Here is a 22774-nt window from a genome sequence, read left to right on the forward strand (position 1 = left end):
CTAGATTAATGGAAATAAAAACACAGCAAAGGAAACTATAAACAAGATGAAAAGACTATCCTCAGATGGAAAGAAAACAACTGTAAATGAAGCAACTTACCAAGGATTTATCTCCAAAATGTATAACCAGCTCATACAGCTCAATATCAGAGAAACAAACAACCTAATCAAAAAATGGGCAGAATACCTAAATAGACACTTCTACAAAGAAAACATACAGATTCCCAGTAAACACATGGGAAAATGCTCAACATCATTCATTATTGCTGCTGCTGCTAAGTTGCTTCAGTCGTGTCCGACTCTGTTTGACACCATGGACGGAAGCCCACCAGACACCCATCCCTGGGGTTATCCAGGCAAGAATATTGGAGTGGGTTGCCATTTCCTCCTCCAATGCATGAAAGTGAGAAGTGAAAGTGAAGTAGCTCGGTCGTGTCTGACTCCTAGCGACCCCATGGACTGCAGCCTACCAGCCTCCTCCGTCCATGGGGTTTTCCAGGCAAGAGTACTGGAGTGGGTTGCCATTGTCTTCTCTGTCACTCATTATTAGAGAAATACAAATCAAAACTACAATGTGTTATCACCTCACACCAGTCAGAATGGCTATCATCAAGAAATCTACAAACAGTAAATGCTGGAGAGGATGTGCAGAAAAGGGAGAACCCTCTTGCACTGCTGGTGGGAAAGTAAACTGATAGAGCCATTATGAAAAACAGCATGGAGATTCCTTAAAATACTAGGATTAAATCCACCATATGACTCAGCAATCCCACTACTGAGCATAGACCTTGAGAAAACCACAATTCTAAAAGATACATGTGCTTCATTGTTCCTTGCAACAACAAGCACATCCATAGACAGATGAGTGGATAAAGAAGATGTCATACATATATACAATGGAATACTACTCAGCCATAAAAAGAAACAAATTTGAATCAGTTCAGGTCAGGTGGATTAACCTAGAGCCTATTACACAGAGTAAAGTGAGTCAGAAAGAGAAAAACAAATATTATATATTAACATGTATGTATGGAGACTAGAAAAGTGGTATTAATATTAATAAACCTATTTACAAGGTAGAAATGGATATGCAGCTATAGATAATGGACTTGTTGTTAGAGTGGGGAAAGGAGAGAGTGGTACGAATGGAGAAAGTATCATATATATATATATATATATATATATATAATATATATATATACACACACATATGTATATATGTATATATACTGTTGTTGTTTAGTCACTAAGTTGTGTCCAGGTTTTTGCCATCCCATAGACTATTGCCCGCCAGGTTCCTCTATCTATGGAATTTCCCAGGCAAGAATAGTGGAGCAGGTTCCCATTTCCTCCTCCAGGGGATCTTCCTGACCCAAGGATCAAACCCATGTCTTTTACATTGCAGGCCAACTCTTTACCACTGAGCTACTCAGGAAGCCCATATATACACTACTATGTGTAAAATAGACAGCTGATGAAAAACTGCTATAAAACACAAGGAGCCCAACCTGGATGACTTCAGAGTGTAATGATTTGGGGAAGGGATATATGTATAATTATGGCTGATTTGCATTGTTGTATGGCAGAAACCAGCACAACACTATAATTTTCTTTCAATTAAAAAATAATTTTAAAAAATAATAAATAGATAAAAGCTTTAAAAAATCCCAGGAGATAAACCCATGTACCCATGGTCACCTAATCTTAGACAATTTAGAAAAGATAGTATCTTTATTAAGTCGTGCTGGGAAAACAGAGCAGCTATAAAAGAATGAAATTATAACAATCTATTAACACCATACACAAACACTCAAAATGGATTTAAAGATCTAAATGTAAGGCCTGACACTATAAAACTCTCAGAGGAAAACATAGGCAAAACACTCTATGGCATAAATTGTAGCAAGATCTTTTTTTATTTCATCCACTTTCTAGAGTAATGAAAATAAAAACAAAAATAAACAAATGAGATCTAGTTAAATTTAAAAGCTTTTCCTGAACAAAGAAAACCATTAACAAAACAAAATGACAACACTCGGAACAGTAGAAAATATTTGTAAACAAAGTGGCTGACAAATTATTAATTTCCAAACTATATAAACAGCTCGTGCAACTCAATATCAAATAAGCAAACAACTCTAAAAAACTTGACAGGAGATCTAAATAGAAATTTCTACAAAGAAGACAGACAGGTGGCTAAAAAGTATATGAAAATATGCTCAACATCACTAATTATTAGAGAAATGCAAATTGAAACTACAGTAGGTATCACCTCACACCAATCAGAAGGGCTATCATCAAAAAAATCTACAAACAATAAGTACTGGAGAGGGTGTGGAGAAAAGGGAACCTTCCTGCCCTTTTGGTGAGACTGTAAACTGTTACAACTAATATGGAGAACAGTATGGAGGTTCCTTAAAAAAATAAAAATAAAACTATGATATGATCCAGCAATCCCACTCCTGGGCATATACCTAGAGAAAACCATAATTCAAAAATACACATGCACCCCAATGTTCACTGAAGCACTATTTACAATAACCAGAACCTGGAAGCAACTTAAATGTCCATCAACAGAGGAGTGGGTAAAGAAAATGTGGTACATATGTGCAATGGAATATTACTCAGCCATTAAAAAGAACAGAATAATGCCATATGCAGAAAATGGATGGACGCAGTGATTGTCATACTGAATGAAGTAAGTCAAACACAGAAAGACAAATATCATATGATATTACTTATATGTGGAATCTGAAAAAGGGAGTACAAATGAATTCATTTAAAAAACAGAAGTAGAATCATGGATATAGAAAACAAACATGATTATCAGGAGTTTGGAGGGGGGGATAAATAGGGAGATTGGGGTTGACATATACACACTTCTCTATATAAAATAGATAACTAATAGAACCTGCTGTAAGGCACAGGGAACTCTATTCAGTACTCTGTAATGGTCTATACAGGAAAAGAATCTAAAAAAAGAAAAAAAGAATAGATATATGTATGTGTATAACTGATTCACTTTTCTGTACAATTGAAACTAATGCAACATTGTAAATCAACCTTACTCCAATAAAAATTTTTAAGAAGAAAAAACTAACTACACTATATTTAAAATTCTCCAACAATCAATAAACATAAAATTATAATGTCCAGCACTGGTTACATTTAAACATTTCCTGAATTAGTAATTTATTTAAAATGGCAGCTAAATACAAAATTGTATGTGATAAAACACACACACAAAACAGCTCAAAAAAGTTAAAAAAAATTTTTTTAATATTCCAAGACAACTCATGTTATTTTCCAATTTGGTACTCTCAGTATGTTGAGATACCAAGGAATTGACATCATTGGCTTTCAGGGTTAAAGTGAGAGGCAGAATGATGGTAAGAGATTAGAGTTAGAGAGATAATTAGTTTCTTAAAGAGACTAGAGAACTAAAGAATGACAGAATACTTAAGAATAAAGACAGTAAATGCAACTGCAATTTTTCTTAATTAAATGACATTTTTGACATTTTGTAAAATGTAAGTCAAAAAATGTCTGATCTAAGATATTTCTTGTGTATAAAGTTGTAATATTTTTGTGAAATAATGAATATTATAATGAAAATAAATAACAAAATATTTCCTTTAAAATATTCATTATGTATCTATTGGATATGTGTAAAGAAAATTTAACTCAAGGTGTCCTATGTTTTTATTTTTGTTCTTTTGGTTTTTTTTTCCCAAGGGTAAATTGTATTTCATTTGCATACTTTTAGTGGGTACTCATGGAGAAGGCAATGGCACCCCACTCCAGTACTCTTGCCTGTAAAATCCCATGGACGGAGGAGCCTGGTAGGCTGCAGTCCATGGGGTCGTGAAGAGTCAGACATGACTGAGAGACTTCACTTTCGCTTTTCACTTTTATGCATTGGAGAAGGAAATGACAACCCACTCCAGTGTTCTTGCCTGGAGAATCCCAGGGATGAGATCGCTCAATCGGACACAATTGAAGTGACTTAGCAGTAGCAGTGGGTACTCATAATTTTTAACTCTGTATTCCCAAAGTATAAAGTATAACAATATTTCTACATTCCTCCTGAACAAAATGAAACGCTTAGATCACCCACTCCTTAGTTTATGTTATTTTTGTCTAAATTGTAACTCCAATACATTTTTTTAAAACCTTCCCAATTTCTCTTCTTTTGAAAAACAGATCATGTTTGCTTATATTTTCCCATGTGTTTGATATTTTATTTTTCCACCATTGTTTCTTGCATCCTACTTCCTTCAGTTTCAACTTCCTTCTTATTCAAGTCCATCCTTTAGTAACCTTCTTTCACTAAGTGTCTCTGATGACAAACTGCCTCAGTGATTACATGTCTGCAATATCTTTATTTCACTTTCTCTCTTAAATCTTAGTTAAACTGGACATTGTTCCACACTGACTTCGATTTTTGTTGCTGGGAAGTCTTTTGTCAATCTAATTATAATTCCTCAGGAGGGAATATATTTTTGCCCTTTACTATATTAAAATAAGTTCCATTATGATTTATCAGATGTGGATTTTACCCTACTTAGTACTAATATGTTTTTAAAAGTTTCATTTATTTGTTTACTTAGGCCATGCTGCAGGGTTTCTGGGATCTTAGTTCCATGATCAGGGATTGAACTCATAGCCCTTATGTGGAAGAACAGAGTCCTAACCAGGGAATTCCCAAAATCTTCACTTTTTAAATGATGTACCTACTGTTTAGCAGATCAAGAGAATACTAAACATTGAACACCGATTAATGGCTGGTTTACATAATGGATATAAGAAATCAGATCATTACACAGCAAAACAGACGGTATTATTCCATACAGAGGGTGGCTTGTGCTTTATTAAATACATTTGTCAGATGTATTTATACATCTTAGAAAAATATATTTGTAGTACTGGTATCCTACAAATTGTGACACTGATAAAATATAGTAGAGAATTTGGAGCCAAAGGAGAGTTTGTTCTTGAATAAGAATATTTGTTAATAGCTTCTAGCCTAAAAGGAGTGATTTGGGGTTATGGAGCACCATCTAGAGGAAATATGTGAAAAAGGTCCTAAGGTAAGAATGGAGTTAAAATAGCAATCATATCTAAAACAACTAAAAATCCTAAGGAACAAACAACTTTAGGATTGTGAAAATATAATTTTGAATTTCTACTTCCATCAAATTCTGATTATTTTTTACTTCAACAGTGACTCTTTAAAAATGTCATATATGATATTTGTGATTTCTATTTCTTAAGAGAAATTTTCTACAACACAGATCTTTTTAGAATCCAGAGCCAAAAAAAGAGCCTAGAAATCATGTGGGCAAGTTAGGAACCTGAGGTCCAGAGTAGAGAAATAACTTATTCAGGGTATTAATTACATTAAAAATCAAGACTAAATCTCTGAAGTCTCCTGATTCCCAGAATAGCACTTTCTCATTCCACTACACTACCCATTAAACTATATCATAAGTAAACATATACTACTTTTGACAAAAAAAAAAAAAACAACTCTGCAATGGTACTGAAGTGTTTACCACGGAGTAATTAGATCTTTTTCCTTCCAACAACCTTGATTTCAGTTCAGTTCAGTCGCTCAGTCGTTTCTGACTCTTTGCAACCCCATAGTGCAGCATGCCAGGAATCCCTGTCTATCAACAAGTCCCGAAGCTTGCTGAACTCATGTCCATTGAGTTGGTGATGCCATCCAATCATCTTATCCTCTGTCATCCCCTTCAACTCCTGCCTTCAGTCTTTCCCAGCATCAGGGTCTTTCCCAAAGAGTCAGTTCCTCACATCAGGGGGCCAAAGTGTTGGAGCTTCAGCATCAGTACTTCCAATGAATATTCAGGACTGATTTCCTTTAGAATTGAATGGTTTGATCTCCTTGCAGTCCAAGGGACTCTCAAGAATCTTCTCCAACACCACAGTTTAAAAGCATCAATTCTTCATCACTCAGCTCTCTTTATGGTCCAGTTCTCACATCCATATGTGACTACTCAAAAAACCATAGATTTGACTAGATGGAACTTTGTCGGCAAAGTAATGTCTCTGCTTTTTACTACGCTGTCCAGGTTGGCCATTGATTTTCTTCCAAGGAGCAACCATCTTACAAATTCCTGGGTTCAGTCACCATCTTCAGTGATTTTGGAGTCCAAAAAAATAAAGTCTGTCACTGTTTCCATTGTTTCCCCATCTATTTGCCATGAAGTGATGGGACAGGATGCTGATCTTCATTTTTTGAATGTTGAGTTTTAAGCCAGGTTTTTCACTCTCCTCTTTCACCTTCATCAAGAGGCACTTTAGTTCTTCTTCACTTTCTGCCATAAGGGTGGTGTCATCTGCATATCTGAGGTTATTGATATTTTCCCCAGCAATCTTGACTCCAGTTTGTGCTTCATCCAGCCTGGCATTTTGCATGATGTATTCTGCATATAAATTAAACAAGCAGGGTGACATATACAGCCTTGACATACTCCTTTCTCAGTTTGGAACCAGTCTGCTTTTCCATGTCCAGTTCTAACTGCTGCTGATTGACCTGCATACAGATTTCTCAGGAGGCAGGTTAAGGTGGTCTGGTATTCCCATCACTCGAAGAATCTTCCACAGTTTGTTGTGATCCACACAAAGGCTTTGATGTAGTCAATAAAGCAGAACCAGATGTTTTTCTGGAACTCTGCTGCTTTTTCTATGATCCAACAGATGTTGGAAATTTGATCTCAGTTTCCGCTATCTTCTCTAAATCCAACTGGAATATCTGGAAGTTCTTGATTCACCTCCTGTTGAAGCCTTGCTTGGAGAATTTTTAGCATTATTCTGCTAGCGTGTGAGATGAGAGCAATTGTGTGGTAGTTTGAACATTCTTTGGCATTGCCTTTCTTTGGGATTAGACGAAAACTGACGCTTCTCCAGTCCTGTGGCCACTGCTGAGTTTTCCAGATTTGCTGGCATAATGAGTGCAGCACTTTCACAGCATCATCTTTCAGAACTTGAAATGGCTCAGCTAGAATTCCATCACCTCCACTAGCTTTGTTTGCAGTGATGCTTCCTAAGGCCCACCTGACTTCAGATTCCAGGATGTCTGGCTCTAGGTGAGTGATCACATCATTGTGGTTATCTGGGCCATGAAGATCGTTTTTGTATAGTTCTTCCATGTATTCTTGCCACCTCTTCTTAATATCTTCTGCTTCTGTTAGGTTCATGCCATTTCTGTCTTTATTGTGCCCATCTTTGCATGGAATGTCCCCTTGGTATCTCTAATTTTCTTGAAGAGATCTCTAGTTTTTCCCATTCTATTGTTTTCCTCTATTTTTTTTCCATTTATTTTTATTAGTTGAAGGCTAATTACTTTACAATATTGTAGTGGTTTTTGCCATACACTGACATGAATCAGCCATGGATTTACATGTGTTCCCAATCCCGAACCCCCCTCCCACCTCCCTCCCCATCCCATCCCTCTGGGTCTTCCCAGTGCACCAGCCCTGAGCACCCATCTCATGCATCCAACCTGGGCTGCTGATCTGTTTCACCCTTGATAGTACACTTGTTTCAATGCTATTCTCTCAGAACATGCCACCATCGCCTTCTCCCACAGAGTCCCAAAGTCTGTTCTGTACATCTGTGTCTCATTTTCTGTTTTGCATATATGGTTATCGTTACCATCTTTTTAAATTCCATATATATGCATTAGTATACTGTACTGGTGTTTATCTTTCTGGCTTACTTCACTCTGTATAATGGGCTCCAGTTTCATCCATCTCATTAGAACTGATTCAAATGAATTCTTTTTAATGGCTGAGTAATATTCCATTGTGTACATGTACCATAGCTTCCTTATCCATTCATCTGCTGATGGGCATCTAGGTTGCTTCCATGTCCTGGCTATTATAAACAGTGCTGCGATGAACATTGGGGTTCATGTGTCTCTTTCAGATCTGGTTTCCTCGGTGTGTATGCCCAGAAGGGGATTGCTGGGTCATATGGCAGTTCTATTTCCAGTTTTTTAAGAAATCTCCACACTGTTCCCCATAGTGGCTGTACTAGTTTGCATTCCCACCAACAGTGTAAGAGGGTTCCCTTTTCTCCACACCCTCTCCAGCATTTATTGCTTGTAGACTTTTGGATAGCAGCCACCCTGACTGGTGTGTAATGGTACCTCATTGTGGTTTTGATTTGCATTTCTCTGATAATGTGATGTTGAGCATCTTTGCATGTGTTTGTTAGCCATCTGTATGTCTTTTTGGAGAAACGTCTGTTTAGTTCTTTGGCCCATTTTTTGATTGGGTCATTTATTTTTTGGAATTGAGCTGCAGGAATTGCTTGTATATTTTTGAGATTAATCCTTTGTCTGTTCCTTCATTTGCTATTATTTTCTCCCATTCTGAAGACTATCTTTTCATCTTGCTTATAGTTTCCTTTGTTGTGCAAAAGCTTTTAAGTTTAATTAGGTCCCATTTGTTTAGTTTTGCTTTTATTTCCAATATTCTGGGAGGTGGGTCATAGAGGATCCTGCTGTGATTTATGTCAGAGAATGTTTTGCCTATCTTCTCCTCTAAGAGTTTTATAGTTTCTGGTCTTACATTTAGATCTTTAATCTATTTTGAGTTTATTTTTGTGTATGGTGTTAGAAAGTGTTCTAGTTTCATTCTTTTACAAGTGGTTGACCAGTTTTACCAGCACCAATTGTTAAAGAGGTTGTCTTTTTTCTATTGTATATCCTTGCCTCCTTTGTCGAAGATAAGGTGTCCATAGGTATGTGGATTTATCTCTGGGCTTTCTATTTTGTTCCATTGATCTATATTTCTGTCTTTGTGCCAGTACCATACCGTCTTGATGACTCTGGTTTTGTAGTAGAGCCTGAAGTCAGGCAGGTTGATTCCTCCAGTTCCATTCTTCTTTCTCAAGGTTACTTTGGCTATTTGAGGGGTTTTTTTGTATTTCCATACAAATTTTGAAATTATTTGTTCTAGTTCTATGAAAAATACTGTTGGTAGCTTGATAAGGATTGCATTGAATCTATAGATTGCTTTGGGTAGTATAGTCATTTTCACAATATTGATTCTTCCAATCCATGAACACGGTATATTTCTCCATCTGTTTGTGTCCTGTTTGATTTCTTTCATCAATGTTTTATAGTTTTCTATGTATAGGTCTTTTGTTCCTTTAGGTAGGTATCCTCCTAAATATTTTATTCTTTTTGTTGCAATGGTGAATGTATTGTTTCCTTAATTTCTCTTTCTGTTTTATCATTGCTAGTGTATAGGTATGCAAGGGATTTCTGAGTGTTAATTTTATATACTGCAACTTTACTATATTCATTGATTAGCTCTAGTAATTTTCTGGTAGAGTCTTTAGGGTTTTCTATGTAGAGGATCATGTCGGCTGCAAACAGTGAGAGTTTTACTTCTTCTTTTCCTATCTGGATTCCTTTTATTTCTTTTTCTGCTCTGATTGCTGTGGCCAACACTTCCAAAACTATGTTGAATAAAATAACCTACAACCCAGATTACTGTACCCAGCATGAATCTCATTCAGATATGAAGGAGAATTCAAAAGCTTTACAGACAAGCAGAAGCTGAGATAATTCAGCACCATCAAACAAGCTCTTCAACAAATGCTAAAAGATCTTCTCTAGACAGGAAACACAGAAAGGTTGTACGAACGCAAACCCAAAATAACAAAGCAAATGGCAATGGGATCATTCTTATCAATAATTACCTTAAATGTAAATGGGTTGAATGCCCCAACCAAAAGACAAAGACTGGCTGAATGGATACAAAAGCAAGACCCCTATAAATGCTGTCTACAAGAGAGCCACCTGAAAACAAGGGACACATATGGACTGAAAGTGAAGGGCTGGAAAAAAATATTTCACGCAAATGGAGACCAAAAGAAAGCAGGAGTCGCAATACTCATATCAGATAAAATAGACTTTAAAATAAAGGCTGTGAAAAGAGACAAAGAGGGACACTACATAATGATCAAAGGATCAATCCAAGAAGAAGATATAACAATTATAAATATATATGCACCCAACATAGGAGCGCCACAATATGTAAGCAAATGCCAACAAGAATGAAAGGGGAAATTAACAATAACACAATAATAATGGGAGACTTTAATACCCCACTCACACCTATGGATAGATCAACTAAACATAAAATTAACAAGGAAACACAAACTTTAAATGACACAATGGACCAGCTAGACCTAATTAATATCTATAGGACATTTCACCCCAAAACAATCAATTTCACCTTTTTCTCAAGTGCACACAGAACCTTCTCCAGAATAGATCACATCCTGGGCCATAAATCTAGCCTTGGGAAATTCAAAAAAATTGAAATCATTCCAGTCATCTTTTCTGACCACAATGCAGTAAGATTAGATCTCAACTACAGGAAAAAAACTATTAAAAATTCAAACATATGGAGGCTAAGTAACACGCTTCTGAGTAACCAACAAATCATAGCAGAAATAAAAAAAAATAAATCAAAATATGCATAGAAATGAATGAAAATGAAAACACAACAACCTAAAACCTATCGGACACCCTAAAAGCAGTGCTAAGGGGAAGGTTCATAGCAATACAGGCTTATCTCAACAAACAAGAAAAAAGTCAAATAAATAACCTAACTCTACACCTAAAGCAACTAGAGAAAGAAGAAATGAAGAACCCCATGGTTAGTAGAAGGAAAGAAATCTTAAAAATTAAGGCAGAAATAAATGCAAAAGAAACTAAAGAGACCATAGCAAAAATCAACAAAGCTAAAAGCTGGTTTTTTGAAAAGGTAAATAAAATTAGCAAACCGTTAGCCAGACTCATCAAGAAACAAAGGGCGAAGAACCAAATCAACAAAATTAGAAGTGAAAATGGAGAGATCACAACAGACAACACTGAAATACAAAGGATCATAAGAGACTACTACCAGCAGCTCTATGCCAATAAAATGGACAACTTGGAAGAAATGGACAAATTCTTAGAAAAGTATAACTTTCCAAAACTGAACCAGGAAGAAATAGAAGATCTTAACAGATCCATCACAAGCATGGAAAGCGAAACTGTAATAAAAAATCTTCCAGCAAACAAAAGCCCAGGACCAGATGGCTTCACAGCTGAATTCTACCAAAAATTTAAAGAGCTAACACCTATCTTACTCAAACTGTTCCAGAAAATTGCAGAAGAAGGTAATCTTCCAAACTCATTCTATGAGGCCACTATCACCCTAATTCCAAAACCAGACAAAGATGCCACAAACAAAGAAAATGACAGGCCAATATCACTGATGAACATAGATGCAAAAATCCTTAACAAAATTCTAGCAAACAGAATGCAACAACATGTTAAAAAGATCATACATCATGACCAAGTGGGTTTTATCCCAGGAATGCAAGGATTCTTTAATATCCACAAATCAGTCAATGTAATAAACCACATTAACAAATTGAAAGATAAAAACCATATTATTATCTCAATATATGCAGAAAAAGCCTTTGACAAAATTCAACATCCATTTATGATAAAAACTCTCCAGAAAGCAGGAATAGAATGAACATACCTCAACATAATAAAAGCTATATATGACAAACCCACAGCAAACATTATCCTCAATGGTGAAACATTGAAATCATTTCCCTTAAAGTCAGGAACGAGACAAGGGTGCCCACTCTCACCACTACAGACTGGTTCTAAATCAGGAAAGGAGTATGTCAAGGCTGTAGATTATCACCATGCTTATTTAACTTATATGCAGAGTTCATCATGTGAAATGCCAGGCTGGATGAAGCACAAGCTGAAATCACGATTGCCAGAATTATCAGTAACCTCATATGCAGATGACACCACCCTTATGGCAAAAAGCAAAGAGGAACAGAAGAGCCTCTTGATGAAAGTGAAAGAGGAGAGTGTAAAAGTTGGCTTAAAATTCAACATTCAGAAAACTAAGATCATGGCATCTGGTCCCATCACTTCATGACAAATACATGGGGAAACACTGGAAACAGTGACAGACTTTATTTCTTTGGGATCTAGAATCACTGCAGATGGTGACTGCAGCCATGAAATTAAAAGACACTTGTTCTTCAGAAGAAAAGTTACGACCAATCTAGACAGCATATTAAAAAGCAGAGACATTGCTTTGCTGACAAATGTCCATCTAGTCAAATCTATGGTTTTTCCAGTAGTCATGTATAGATGTAAGAGTTGGACCATAAAGAAAGCTGAGCATTGAAGAATTGATGCTTTTGAAATGTGGTGTTGGAGAAGACTTTTGAGAGTCCCTTGGACTGCAAGGAAATCAAACCATTAAATCCTAAAGGAAAACAGTCCTGAATATTCATTGGAAGGACTGATGCTGAAGCTGAAACTCCAATACTTTGGCCACCTGATGTGAAGAAGTGACTCATCGGAAAAGACCCTGATGCTGGGAAAGATTGAAGGCATGAGAAAAGGGGATGACAGAGGATGAGATGTTTGGATAACATTACCAACTCAATGGATATGAGTTTGAGCAAGCTCCAGGAGTTGGTGATGGACAGGGAAGCCTGTCGTGCTGTTTGCCATGGGGTCACAAAGAGTCAGACATGACCAAGAGACTGAACTGAACTGAAAAAACAAGTCAGTGGGCATAACTGTCCCAGACTTCAGACAATACTAAAAAGATACAGTGATCAAAACAGGGTAGTACTGGCACAAAAACAGCAATAAAAATCAATGGAATATCGTAGAGAGTTCAGAAATAAACCCTCAGACTTATGGTCAATTTAATTTGACAAAAGAGGCAAGAACACAAAGTGGGGAAAAGGCAGTCTCTTCAGCAAGCAGTGCTGCTTATTTACAGCACGTAAGTCAATGAAGCTACAACATATTCTCACACCATCCACTAAAATAAACTTAAAACGACTTAATAATTTAAACATAGAACATAACACCTTGAAACTCCTAAATGAGATCGTAAGCAAAACATTCTCTGACATAAATTGTACCAATGTTTTCTTATGTCACTCTCTGAATGCAATAAAAATAAAAACAAAAGTTAACAAATGGGTCTTAAACTTATGAGTTTTTGCACAGCAAAGGAAACCATAAACAAGACATAAAGACAACCTACAGAAGGGGAAAAAAATATTTGCAAACAATGCATCTGACAAGGGCTTAATTTCAAAAATATACAATAGCTCATACAACTCAGCAACAACAAAAACATACAGTCACATGAAAAGATGTTCAACATTGTTAATTATTCAAGAAATGCAAGTCAAAACTACAACGAGGAACCACCTCATACCGATCAGAATGGCTATCTTTAAAGTCGACAAATAAATGCTGGAAAGGATGTGGAGAAAAGGGAACTCTCCTACACTGTTGGTGGGAATGTAAGTTGATGCAACCTCTATGAAAAACAGAATGGAGTTTCCTCAAAAAACTGAAAATATATTTACCATATGATCCAGCAATCCCACTCCTGGGCATATATCTGGAGAAAACTATAATTTGCAAAGATACATTCACCCCTGTGTTCATAGCAATACTATTCATGATAGCAAAGACATGGAAACAACCTAAATGTCCATTGACATATGAATAGATAAAGAAGATGTGGTACATATAGTCAAAGTTATGGTTACTCCAATAGTCATATATGGATGTAATAGTTGGACCATAAAAAAGGACCAAAGAATTGATGCTTTCAAACTGTGGTGCTGGAGAAGTCTCTTGAAAGTTCCTTGGACTGTAAGGAGATCCAACCAGTCAATCCTAAAGGAAATAAGTCCTGAACACTCATTAGAAGGACTGATGCTGAAGCTGAAGCTCCAAAATTTTGGCCAGCTGATGCGAAGAGCCAACTCATTTCCCTAATAATGGGAAAGATTGAAGGCAGGAGGAGAAGGGAATGACACAGGATGATATGGTTGGATGGCATCACAGACTTAATGGACATGAGTTTGAGCCAGCTCTGGGAGATTGTGAAGGACAGGGAAGCCTAGCATGCTACAGCCCATGGGGTTGCAAAGAGTTGCACATGACTTAGTGACTGAAAAACAACAAAGTACTTGTATACAATGGAATACAACTCAGCTACTAAAAGAACAAAATAATGCTACTTGCAGCAACATGAATGCAACTAGAGATTTTCATACTTTGTGAAGTCAGGAAGAGAAAGACAAATACCATATGATATTACTTATATGTAGAATCTAAAATATGGCACAACTTAACCTATCTATGAAACAGACTCACAGACATAGAGAACAGACATGTGGAGGGAGACAGAGGGAGAGGAGGAGGGGAGGGATGGACTGGGAGTTTGGGGTTAGTAGATGCAAATATATTACATATAGAATGTATGAACAACAAGGTCCTACTGTATAGTACAGGGAAGTATATGCAATATCCTGGAATAAACCATAATGGAGAAGAATATAAAAAAGAATGTATATGTATGTATAACTGAGCCACTCTGTTGTATAGCAGAAATTAGTACAACTTTGTAAATCAAGTATACTTCATTAATTTTTAAAAATTATTTTAATTCCCTGAACCTCAGTTTTATCTGCAGATATAATACCAACTTCTCAGAGTTGTTATAGGAATTAAAGTGAGCTAATACATGTATAACACTTGTCACAGTGCATAGCTAATAAATGTGAGTTTTTACCTGAAAGATAAGTAATGCTGAAGAATGAGTAAATTCCATATTCATTTATAAATATATAATTTTTTATTCATATATAAACCTTTCCTGTGTATAATATACTCTGTATAAAATAATTAGCCTAGAACTAATAAAAATAAATGGAAAGAAAGAAAGAGAGAGAAAGAAAGAAAGAAAAAGGAACTGCAATTTGTGTGTGGGGAATTCTCAGATCTCTTCTAAAATGCAAATACAGGGGTCTTATTTTGAATATTGGAGTAAAGGTCACCATATAACTTTTTACCATGAATCTCAGAATAAGGTTGCAGTGTTTCTGAACTAGGATTATTTTGCTCCATGGGGAACATTTGTTAATATCTGGAGACATTTTTGGTTGTCACAACTGGGTTAGGGGGTTGCTACACACAACTAGAAGGAAGAGGCCAGAGATGTTCTTAAACATTCTACAATGCACCAGCAGCCCTCACCCAACATGCAAACACACAACAAAGAATTATCTGGCACAAAATTTTAGCTTTGGGCCAGATAATTTAAAGTGGGCTTCCATGGTAACTCATATGGTAAAGAATCCACCTGCAATGCAGGAGACCTGGGTTTGATCCCTGGATTGGGAAGATCACCTGGAGGAGGGCATGGCAATCCACTTCAGTATTCTTACCTGGAGAATCCCCATGGATAGAGGAGCCTGGCGGTCTGGAGTCCATGGGGTTGCAAAGAGTAGGACATGACTGAGTGACTAAGCACACAGCACAAAATGTCAACAGTGATGAGGTTGAATTACTGAAATGAAGTTAGAGTTTATTAAAGCTAATAGATGAGTATATGTTTAATTGATAAATGTTTAAGATATTTGCTGTGATTTGCACTTGAAAAAACTGAGTATTCATCTGTAAAGTATTTGCAAATCAGAATACATTATGTCCTAGATAAATGTCCCATTTTCTAGAATATGTGTCCATATTACCTAGGGATATTTTTAGGAATGTTACTAGGTTTAAGCCTTTCAGCTGTTCAGTGTTTTTTTTTTTTTTTTTCATTTCTATTATTTTGAGCTCAGACACATTTATCACAAACTTTAGATCATAGCCCCTGACTTCAAGGAGCTTACAGTATAGCTGAAAAAGTAAGAAACACATACAGAAAACTCTACTATATTATCAGCTCCATGACAGCAAGAGTCCTATCTATCTTGTTCACTCCTGTGTCTCTTGTACTCAGCACAGCCCGCAGAAATATATGAATAAAGCAATCAGTGAACAAGGTACAAGAGGTCATGTGAAATAAATAGTTAATTATATAGGATTGAGAAAAAGGAAAAATAGAATATAAGTATGATTTCATACTGAATAGGCCATAAAGGTTTAAAGAGGGAGATACTAAATAAATGATAAAATTGAGACAGAGAAGGAGAAATATTGTATGACTTCCCTTATATGTAGAATCTAAAAAGAAATGATGCAAATTAACTTGTTTACAAAACAGAAAGAGATTCACAGACTTAGAGAATGAACTTATGATTGCCAGGGGGGAGGATGGGGGGGCAGTAAGTGATAGTTAGGGAGTTTGGGAAGGACATGGATACACTGTTATATTTAAAATGGATAATTAACAAAAGCCTACTGTATAGCACATGGAACTCTGCTCAATGTTATGTGGTGGTCTGGATGGTAGTGAAGTTTGGGCGAGAATGGGTGCATATATATGTATGGCTGAGTCCCTTTGCTATTCACCTGAAGCTATTACAACATTGTTAGTCAGCTATAACCCAATACAAAACAAAAAGGTTTTAAAAATTGAGTTACTAAAGAAGATGAGAGTGGGTATTTCAGAATAGAGGCAATAGAGTCAAAGGCAAAGGAATAGCAATGATCTTGATAGTATAAAAGTGGCATAAAGGGATATGATTTCCATAGAGAAACAGAAAAATAAGAAGTCATAAGTCGAAAGGATGAACATTTAAGAAAAAAGTGTTGAACTACATTTTTTTATCATCCATACATAGTGAGTTTGACATTTGCAGAACATCACAAGAGAAATGTCTAAGAATAAGCAATCTGAATTTCTGACTTCTGCTTCATTTTAGTCACTCTCCCCTTAAACTTTATTTTTTTTCATTTATTTTTGTTAGTTGGAGGCTAATTATTTTACAATATTGTAGTGGTTTTTGCCATACATTGACATGAATCAGCCATGGATTTGCATGTGTTAGCCATCTTGAACCCCCCTCCCACCTCCCTCCCCATCTCATCCCTCTGGGTCATCCCAGTGCAACCTAGATGCCCATCAGCAGACAAATGGATAAGAAAGCTGTGGTACCTATACACAATGGAATATTACTCAGCCATTAAAAAGAATACATTTGAATCAGTTCTAATGAGATGGATGAAACTGGAGCCCATTATACAGAGTGAAGTAAGCCAGAAAGATAAAGACCAATACAGTATACTAATGCATATATATGGAATTTAGAAAGATGGTAATGATAACCCTATATGCAAGACAGAAAAAGAGACACAGATGTATAGAACAGACTTTTGAACTCCATGGGAGAAGGCAAGGGTGGAATGATCTGAGAGAACAGCATCAAAACGTGTATATTATCAAATGTGAAACAGATCGCCAGTCCAGGTTGGATGCATGAGACAAGTCCCCTTAAACTTTATAGTCTGGCTCATTGATCTACAATTTTATGATCTGAACTAAATGAAGCCCCCCCCCCCAAAACACTATGCTTTCTAGGATACTTAGGCTTTTGAACATACTATTCATTCTGCTTGAAACTATCTTTCTAATCTCTTATTCCCTTTCAAGCCCCCTCCCTTGGTTAACTCCTACTCATCCTCAGGTCTCTGATTACATCTTTCCTCTGGAAAGTCCTCTCTGACCTCCTCCAAGATTAGATTGGGTGTTCCTTTATGCACCCATAGTACTCTCTACTTCAATTGCAGCACTTATCACACTGGATAGTAATATTCTGTTTTTATTTACCACCAGTCAATAAACCTGTTGTGTGCAGGAATTGTGCCTTGTTCACTTTTGTATGTCCAGTAGCTGCCAATGTCTGCCACATAGTCAGAACTCAGTAAATATTTGTTGACTAAAAGAATGAATGATATAGAATTAAAGTTAGAAGAAGTAAAATGACTAAAACATAGATTGAAAGTAACTATATCAGAGATGGTAGCTGAAGCCATGAGAATATGAGTTACTTAAAGAAAAGAAATAAACTGAAAGTAGCCAAAGACTAGTCAGACTTTAGTAGTGACAGCTAAGAATATGAGGAAAAATTAGAGTTAATAAAACCAGAAGGAAATGTTGGAAATTTGGGAAGACAATTGAAACAACAAAACATCATGGAAGCCAAGGTAGGAGTTTTAAGAAGTTTCTGCCACAAGCAGCAAAAAAGGGGGGTGGAGAAAGGTGGTTGGGTTTCATAGTTTTTCAGTAGCAGTTGGAATAGAAGCCTGACTGCAAATAATTAAGGACTGAATTAAGCTACAAAGAAATAGAATCATTTGCATCAGTTTGGGTCCACACAGTAATTTGAATAGGGAAAGTTGAAAGTAAAGAATTATTAGCTATAAGAGTGAATGGTAATGAAGGGATTGGCTAGTAAGAAGTAAAGCCTTTAAAGAATGTTTTTAAAGAATATTCTTAAATAAAGAATATCAGAAATAAGGAATAACTGTTACTCTTAGGGCTGAGATAGAGCACCCAAAGTAAAGCATCCCTATCCCACCCCCTGGCCAGGGTTGAGATCCAGACCTCATTGGACTGGGCACTACCATGACAAAGAAGTCACCGTGGTGGTATGCTGATGGAACTTGCTGGAAATTTGCCCTCCAAGGTTTACTAGAAACCACCCTCTAAATTACCTAAGAAAGTTGATTATGTGTAAGTATCAGCTAGAAAAATGCCCGTGGGGGATGGGGTCAAGGAAAGCTATGGGAACTGAACACTGAAGAAGCATCTCCACTGAAGGAGCTAAGTACTTGGGAAGCTACACGTGCTACAGGAGCCAAGTACTTGAGAAACTGACCATATGCTGCATAAGCTAGGCACCAGGGAGGCCACATGCACTGGAGTCTACATGTGAAATCTCCAGTGAGGCAAATCTGGAAAGAAACTGATATCCTTTTGTGAGAACCAGATTTTGTTAGGCTGATAAAAGATTTGGAAAGAAGTAGAATTTGCCTACAACCACCGGGGTCTCCATAAAGCACCCTAGAAGAGAGGAAAGGGGGGAAATGCAGAATTGACAGCACTATGGAGTAGGGTAGGGATATGTTGGATGAGTATTTGTATCTTAAAGGAGGTAATAGAAATAAGAGGTTGCATCTTCACTGGACGGATATTGAAAACTGAAATGGATAAAGTAATGGGGTAGAAGGAAAGATTATAGTCACAGAATTTTAGAGTTAGAAGAAATATACTCATTATATAGTTGTTTCTTAAAGCCTAAATAAGTTAAATGATTTGCCTAAGTTCACTCAGTTAATGACAGAGCCAGAATTAGAACAAAATTTTTCTCACACTCACACTATTCATTATTGTTTGAACTGTCCATGCTGGAAAGATCTATTAATATTTTGAGTGAAATAAAGCTACTAGCAAATTCATAAGAATTTCAAAGGACAAAGTGTATTTTGATGTCATTAGCTCAGGTAGAAAACAAGTTTACTCAGAATAAGAAATTCACATTGTCAGGAATTTTTGTTTGTGATGCACTTAGAAGAAATATATATTTGGGGATTAGGTGATTTAACTTTGGCTATACCATTTAAAAATGTAAAACAATAAATCGAATGGACAATATGGACTTGAATGCATCTAAAATTAATTACAGTGAATTTTCAATTTAATCAGAGAGCTGGGGAAAAGGAATTATGGTTCATAGTACCTGATTAATCAGAATTATCCAAAACTTAATATGAAAATTTTGCCTTACAGTAGTAAATAAGAATGCTGAAATCAACAATATTTCTTTGAAGACTAAAAATTCTATACTAGACTTTTATATTATCACTGTGTTTATTGGAACATTCTACAGACTCATTGCCTATACAGAGATTGAACTATATTATCCTGACCCTCAGACATTCCCTAAAGTATAAAGCAAAATTACTTCTTTATTTTGCTAAAGGTAAAAAGTTATATAAATATACGTTTATAATGAAGGTTCTCAATTAGCTAGATATGAATGCAAATTTAGTATGACGTGTTCTGTTCGTATTTATAGACAACATCAATTAATAGTTAAGTAAATGGACAATTTTTAAGGGATAAGTCTTTAAATCATGATTATAATTTTTTGATGACACTATATAATTTGTCCCCAAGTAAACAAAGAAATTAGGCAAAATTCAAAAAAGAAATCTTCTATTCCAGAGACAGAAAACTGGCAGTCATAGGCCAGACCCAGCCCTCAGATTCTCCAGGGATTTGTGTTGTCTTGTTTTATTCTGATTTGTCCATACAGAGTTTTAAAACAGTTAGAATTAGATGTCAATATTTAAAATTTAAGAAATTTAGCATAAAATTCTGGATTTATGACATCTCAAAAAATCAGATCTTACCACACTGGGTCTACATTCCTACTTTATAACAATCAACTGGCACTGAGTTATGGCTGTTCCACTTAGATGGGGTATGAATTATTTTGTTTGTCACAGCCCCCATCACTTTCTTTGCTACAGTTACAGAGCTTCAGTCTCCATGCATTATACAATTATATAACAGACCCACCTTACTTAAGAATACAGGTGCAACCCCGGGAGCCGGCGGGCTGCGGCCCTCTCCGGGGACCCTCCAGCGGGCCCAGGGGGACAGAAGTGGCTCTAAATCCAGCACGTGCGTACTAAGGCAAGTTAATGGATTTAATATGAAGCACAGAAGCAGATAATGCCAAAGAGCAAGCAGTAATTGGTACACATTTAGTGAGTGGGGCTGCCTTTCCTTCTCCCACTGCTGCTGAGATGGTGGAAATTAGTCGAATTCAGTATGAAATGGAATACACCGAAGGTATTAGTCAGCGAATGCCGGTCCCGGAAAAATTAAAGGTAGCACCACCAAATGCTGACCTGAAACAAGGATTTCAAGAAGGAGTTTCAAACGCTAGTGTGATTATGCAAGTTCCAAAGAGAATTGTGGTAGCAAGAAATAATGAAGACATTCCATTATCAAGACCAGCAGATCTTGACCTTATACAGTCAACTCCCTTTAAGCCTCTGGCTCTAAAAACACCACCTCGTGTGCTTACACTGAGTAAAAGACCGCTAGATTTTCTGGATTTAGAAAGACCTGCTCCAACCCCTCAAAATGAAGAAATCCGTGCAGTTGGCAGGCTAAAAAGAGAATGCTCTATGAGTGAAAATGCTGTTCGCCAAAACGGACAGCTGGTCAAAACTGACTCCATACCTGTGTTTCCTGGTGGGTCTGCTGCTGCCATTTCTAATCCTCATCATGACAATGTCAGGTATGGCATTTCAAATATAGATGCAATGATTGAAGGAACTTCAGAAGACATGACAGTTGTAGATGCAGCTTCATTAAGACTACAGATAATCAAACGAAATAGATGTCTACAACTTCTGGAAGAGGAGAACAAAGAACGGGCTAAAAGAGAAATGGTCATGTATTCAATTACTGTAGCATTCTGGCTGCTTAATAGCTGGCTCTGGTTTCGCCGCTAGAGGTAACCTCAGCTCTCAGAAATATTGTCTCAACAGCTGGAAATATAAAGAATTTGCAAACTTAAAAAAAAAAGAATACAGGTGCAAAAATCTTAATTCAACAGTATATTATACACTATGCTATACACAAATATAATATGCAATTTAATATATAATAATATGCCATTCACAAATAGGGTTTAATCCAAAAATGGAAGGATCATTTTATATTAGGAAATCCATTAATATATAACATCATATCTGGAAAAGGAAATGGCAACCCACTCCAGTATTCTTGCCTGGAGAATCCCTTGGACAGAGGGGCCCCGTAGGCTACAGTCCATGGAGTTGCAAGAGTCAGACATTATTTAGCAACCAAATCACCACCACCATATCTATATTATTCATGTAAAGATTTTTATGTGGCTCAAAAGAGTACAGCTGATAAGATAAATGAAAAATGAGTAGAAAAAAAGTAAAACAAAGGATATAAAATGACACCAACACTATTAGCTTAATAAGTACTAGAAAAATCTATTTTGATTTATAAAAACAAACCCTTCTGGACACAGTGGGAGAAGGAGTAGGTGGGACAAATTGAGAGAGTAGCATTGACATATATACACTACCATGTGTAAAATAGGTAATTAGTGAGAAGCTTCTATATAACGCATAGAGCTCAGCCAGATGCTCTGTGACAACCTAGATGGGTGAGATGGTGGGCGAAGGCTCAAGAGGGAGGGGATATATATATATGTACTCAGGGCTGATCGGCGTTGTTGTACAGCAGAAACCAACACAACATTTTAAAGCAATTATCCTCCAATTAAATAAATTAAAAAAAACCCTTCTTAGAAAATGAAGAATAAGCATGCTTTTTTAATCTGACAAAGAATAGTAACCTTAAATCAATAGTCAATATTATACTGAACCCTAAAAATAGTCCCAATAAAACTGAATTTTTAACAGTTATGACCATATTATTATTAAACATAGTTTGGAAAGTTCTGATCATTGTACTAAAAAGACGTGAATTAAAAGACTTCCCTGGTGGTCCAGTGGTTAAGACTCTGTGCTTTCAAAGCAGGGTGCATGGATTTGATTCCTAGTCAGGGAACTAAGATCACATCTGCCACCCTGAGTGAGGGGGGAGACATGAATTAGAAATAAGTATGGGGAGTTCCCTCGTGGTCCAGTGGTTAGGACTTGGGACATTCGCTGTCCTGGCCTAGGTTCAATCCTTGGTCTGGGATAATTCCCTCAGGCTGCATAGTGTGCATATGTGCATAGATCCCTCAGGCTGCATGGTGTGGCCAAAAAAAAAAGTTATAAAGATAGAAAAGGAGCTTAAGTCATGATTAATAGATAAATAAACTACCTAGAAAGCCCATCAATTGTAAAATTATTATAATGCCAATAATAATAAATAAC

The 22774-nt window shown here is 36.4% G+C and overlaps 1 protein-coding gene across 1 annotated transcript; it reads left to right on the top strand.

Annotated features, from left to right (window-relative positions):
• Window positions 1-20518: 20518 nt before the first annotated feature.
• LOC122435104 (mitochondrial fission factor-like) lies at window positions 20519-21437 on the top strand. The gene has a single exon (XM_043459004.1). The coding sequence runs from the start codon at window positions 20648-20650 to the stop codon at window positions 21362-21364; it is 717 nt and encodes a 238-aa protein (XP_043314939.1). The 5' UTR covers window positions 20519-20647; the 3' UTR covers window positions 21365-21437.
• The last annotated feature ends 1337 nt before the right edge of the window (window positions 21438-22774 follow it).

Source organism: Cervus canadensis, chromosome X, assembly GCF_019320065.1.
Source record: "Cervus canadensis isolate Bull #8, Minnesota chromosome X, ASM1932006v1, whole genome shotgun sequence".
NCBI lineage: Eukaryota > Metazoa > Chordata > Mammalia > Artiodactyla > Cervidae > Cervus > Cervus canadensis.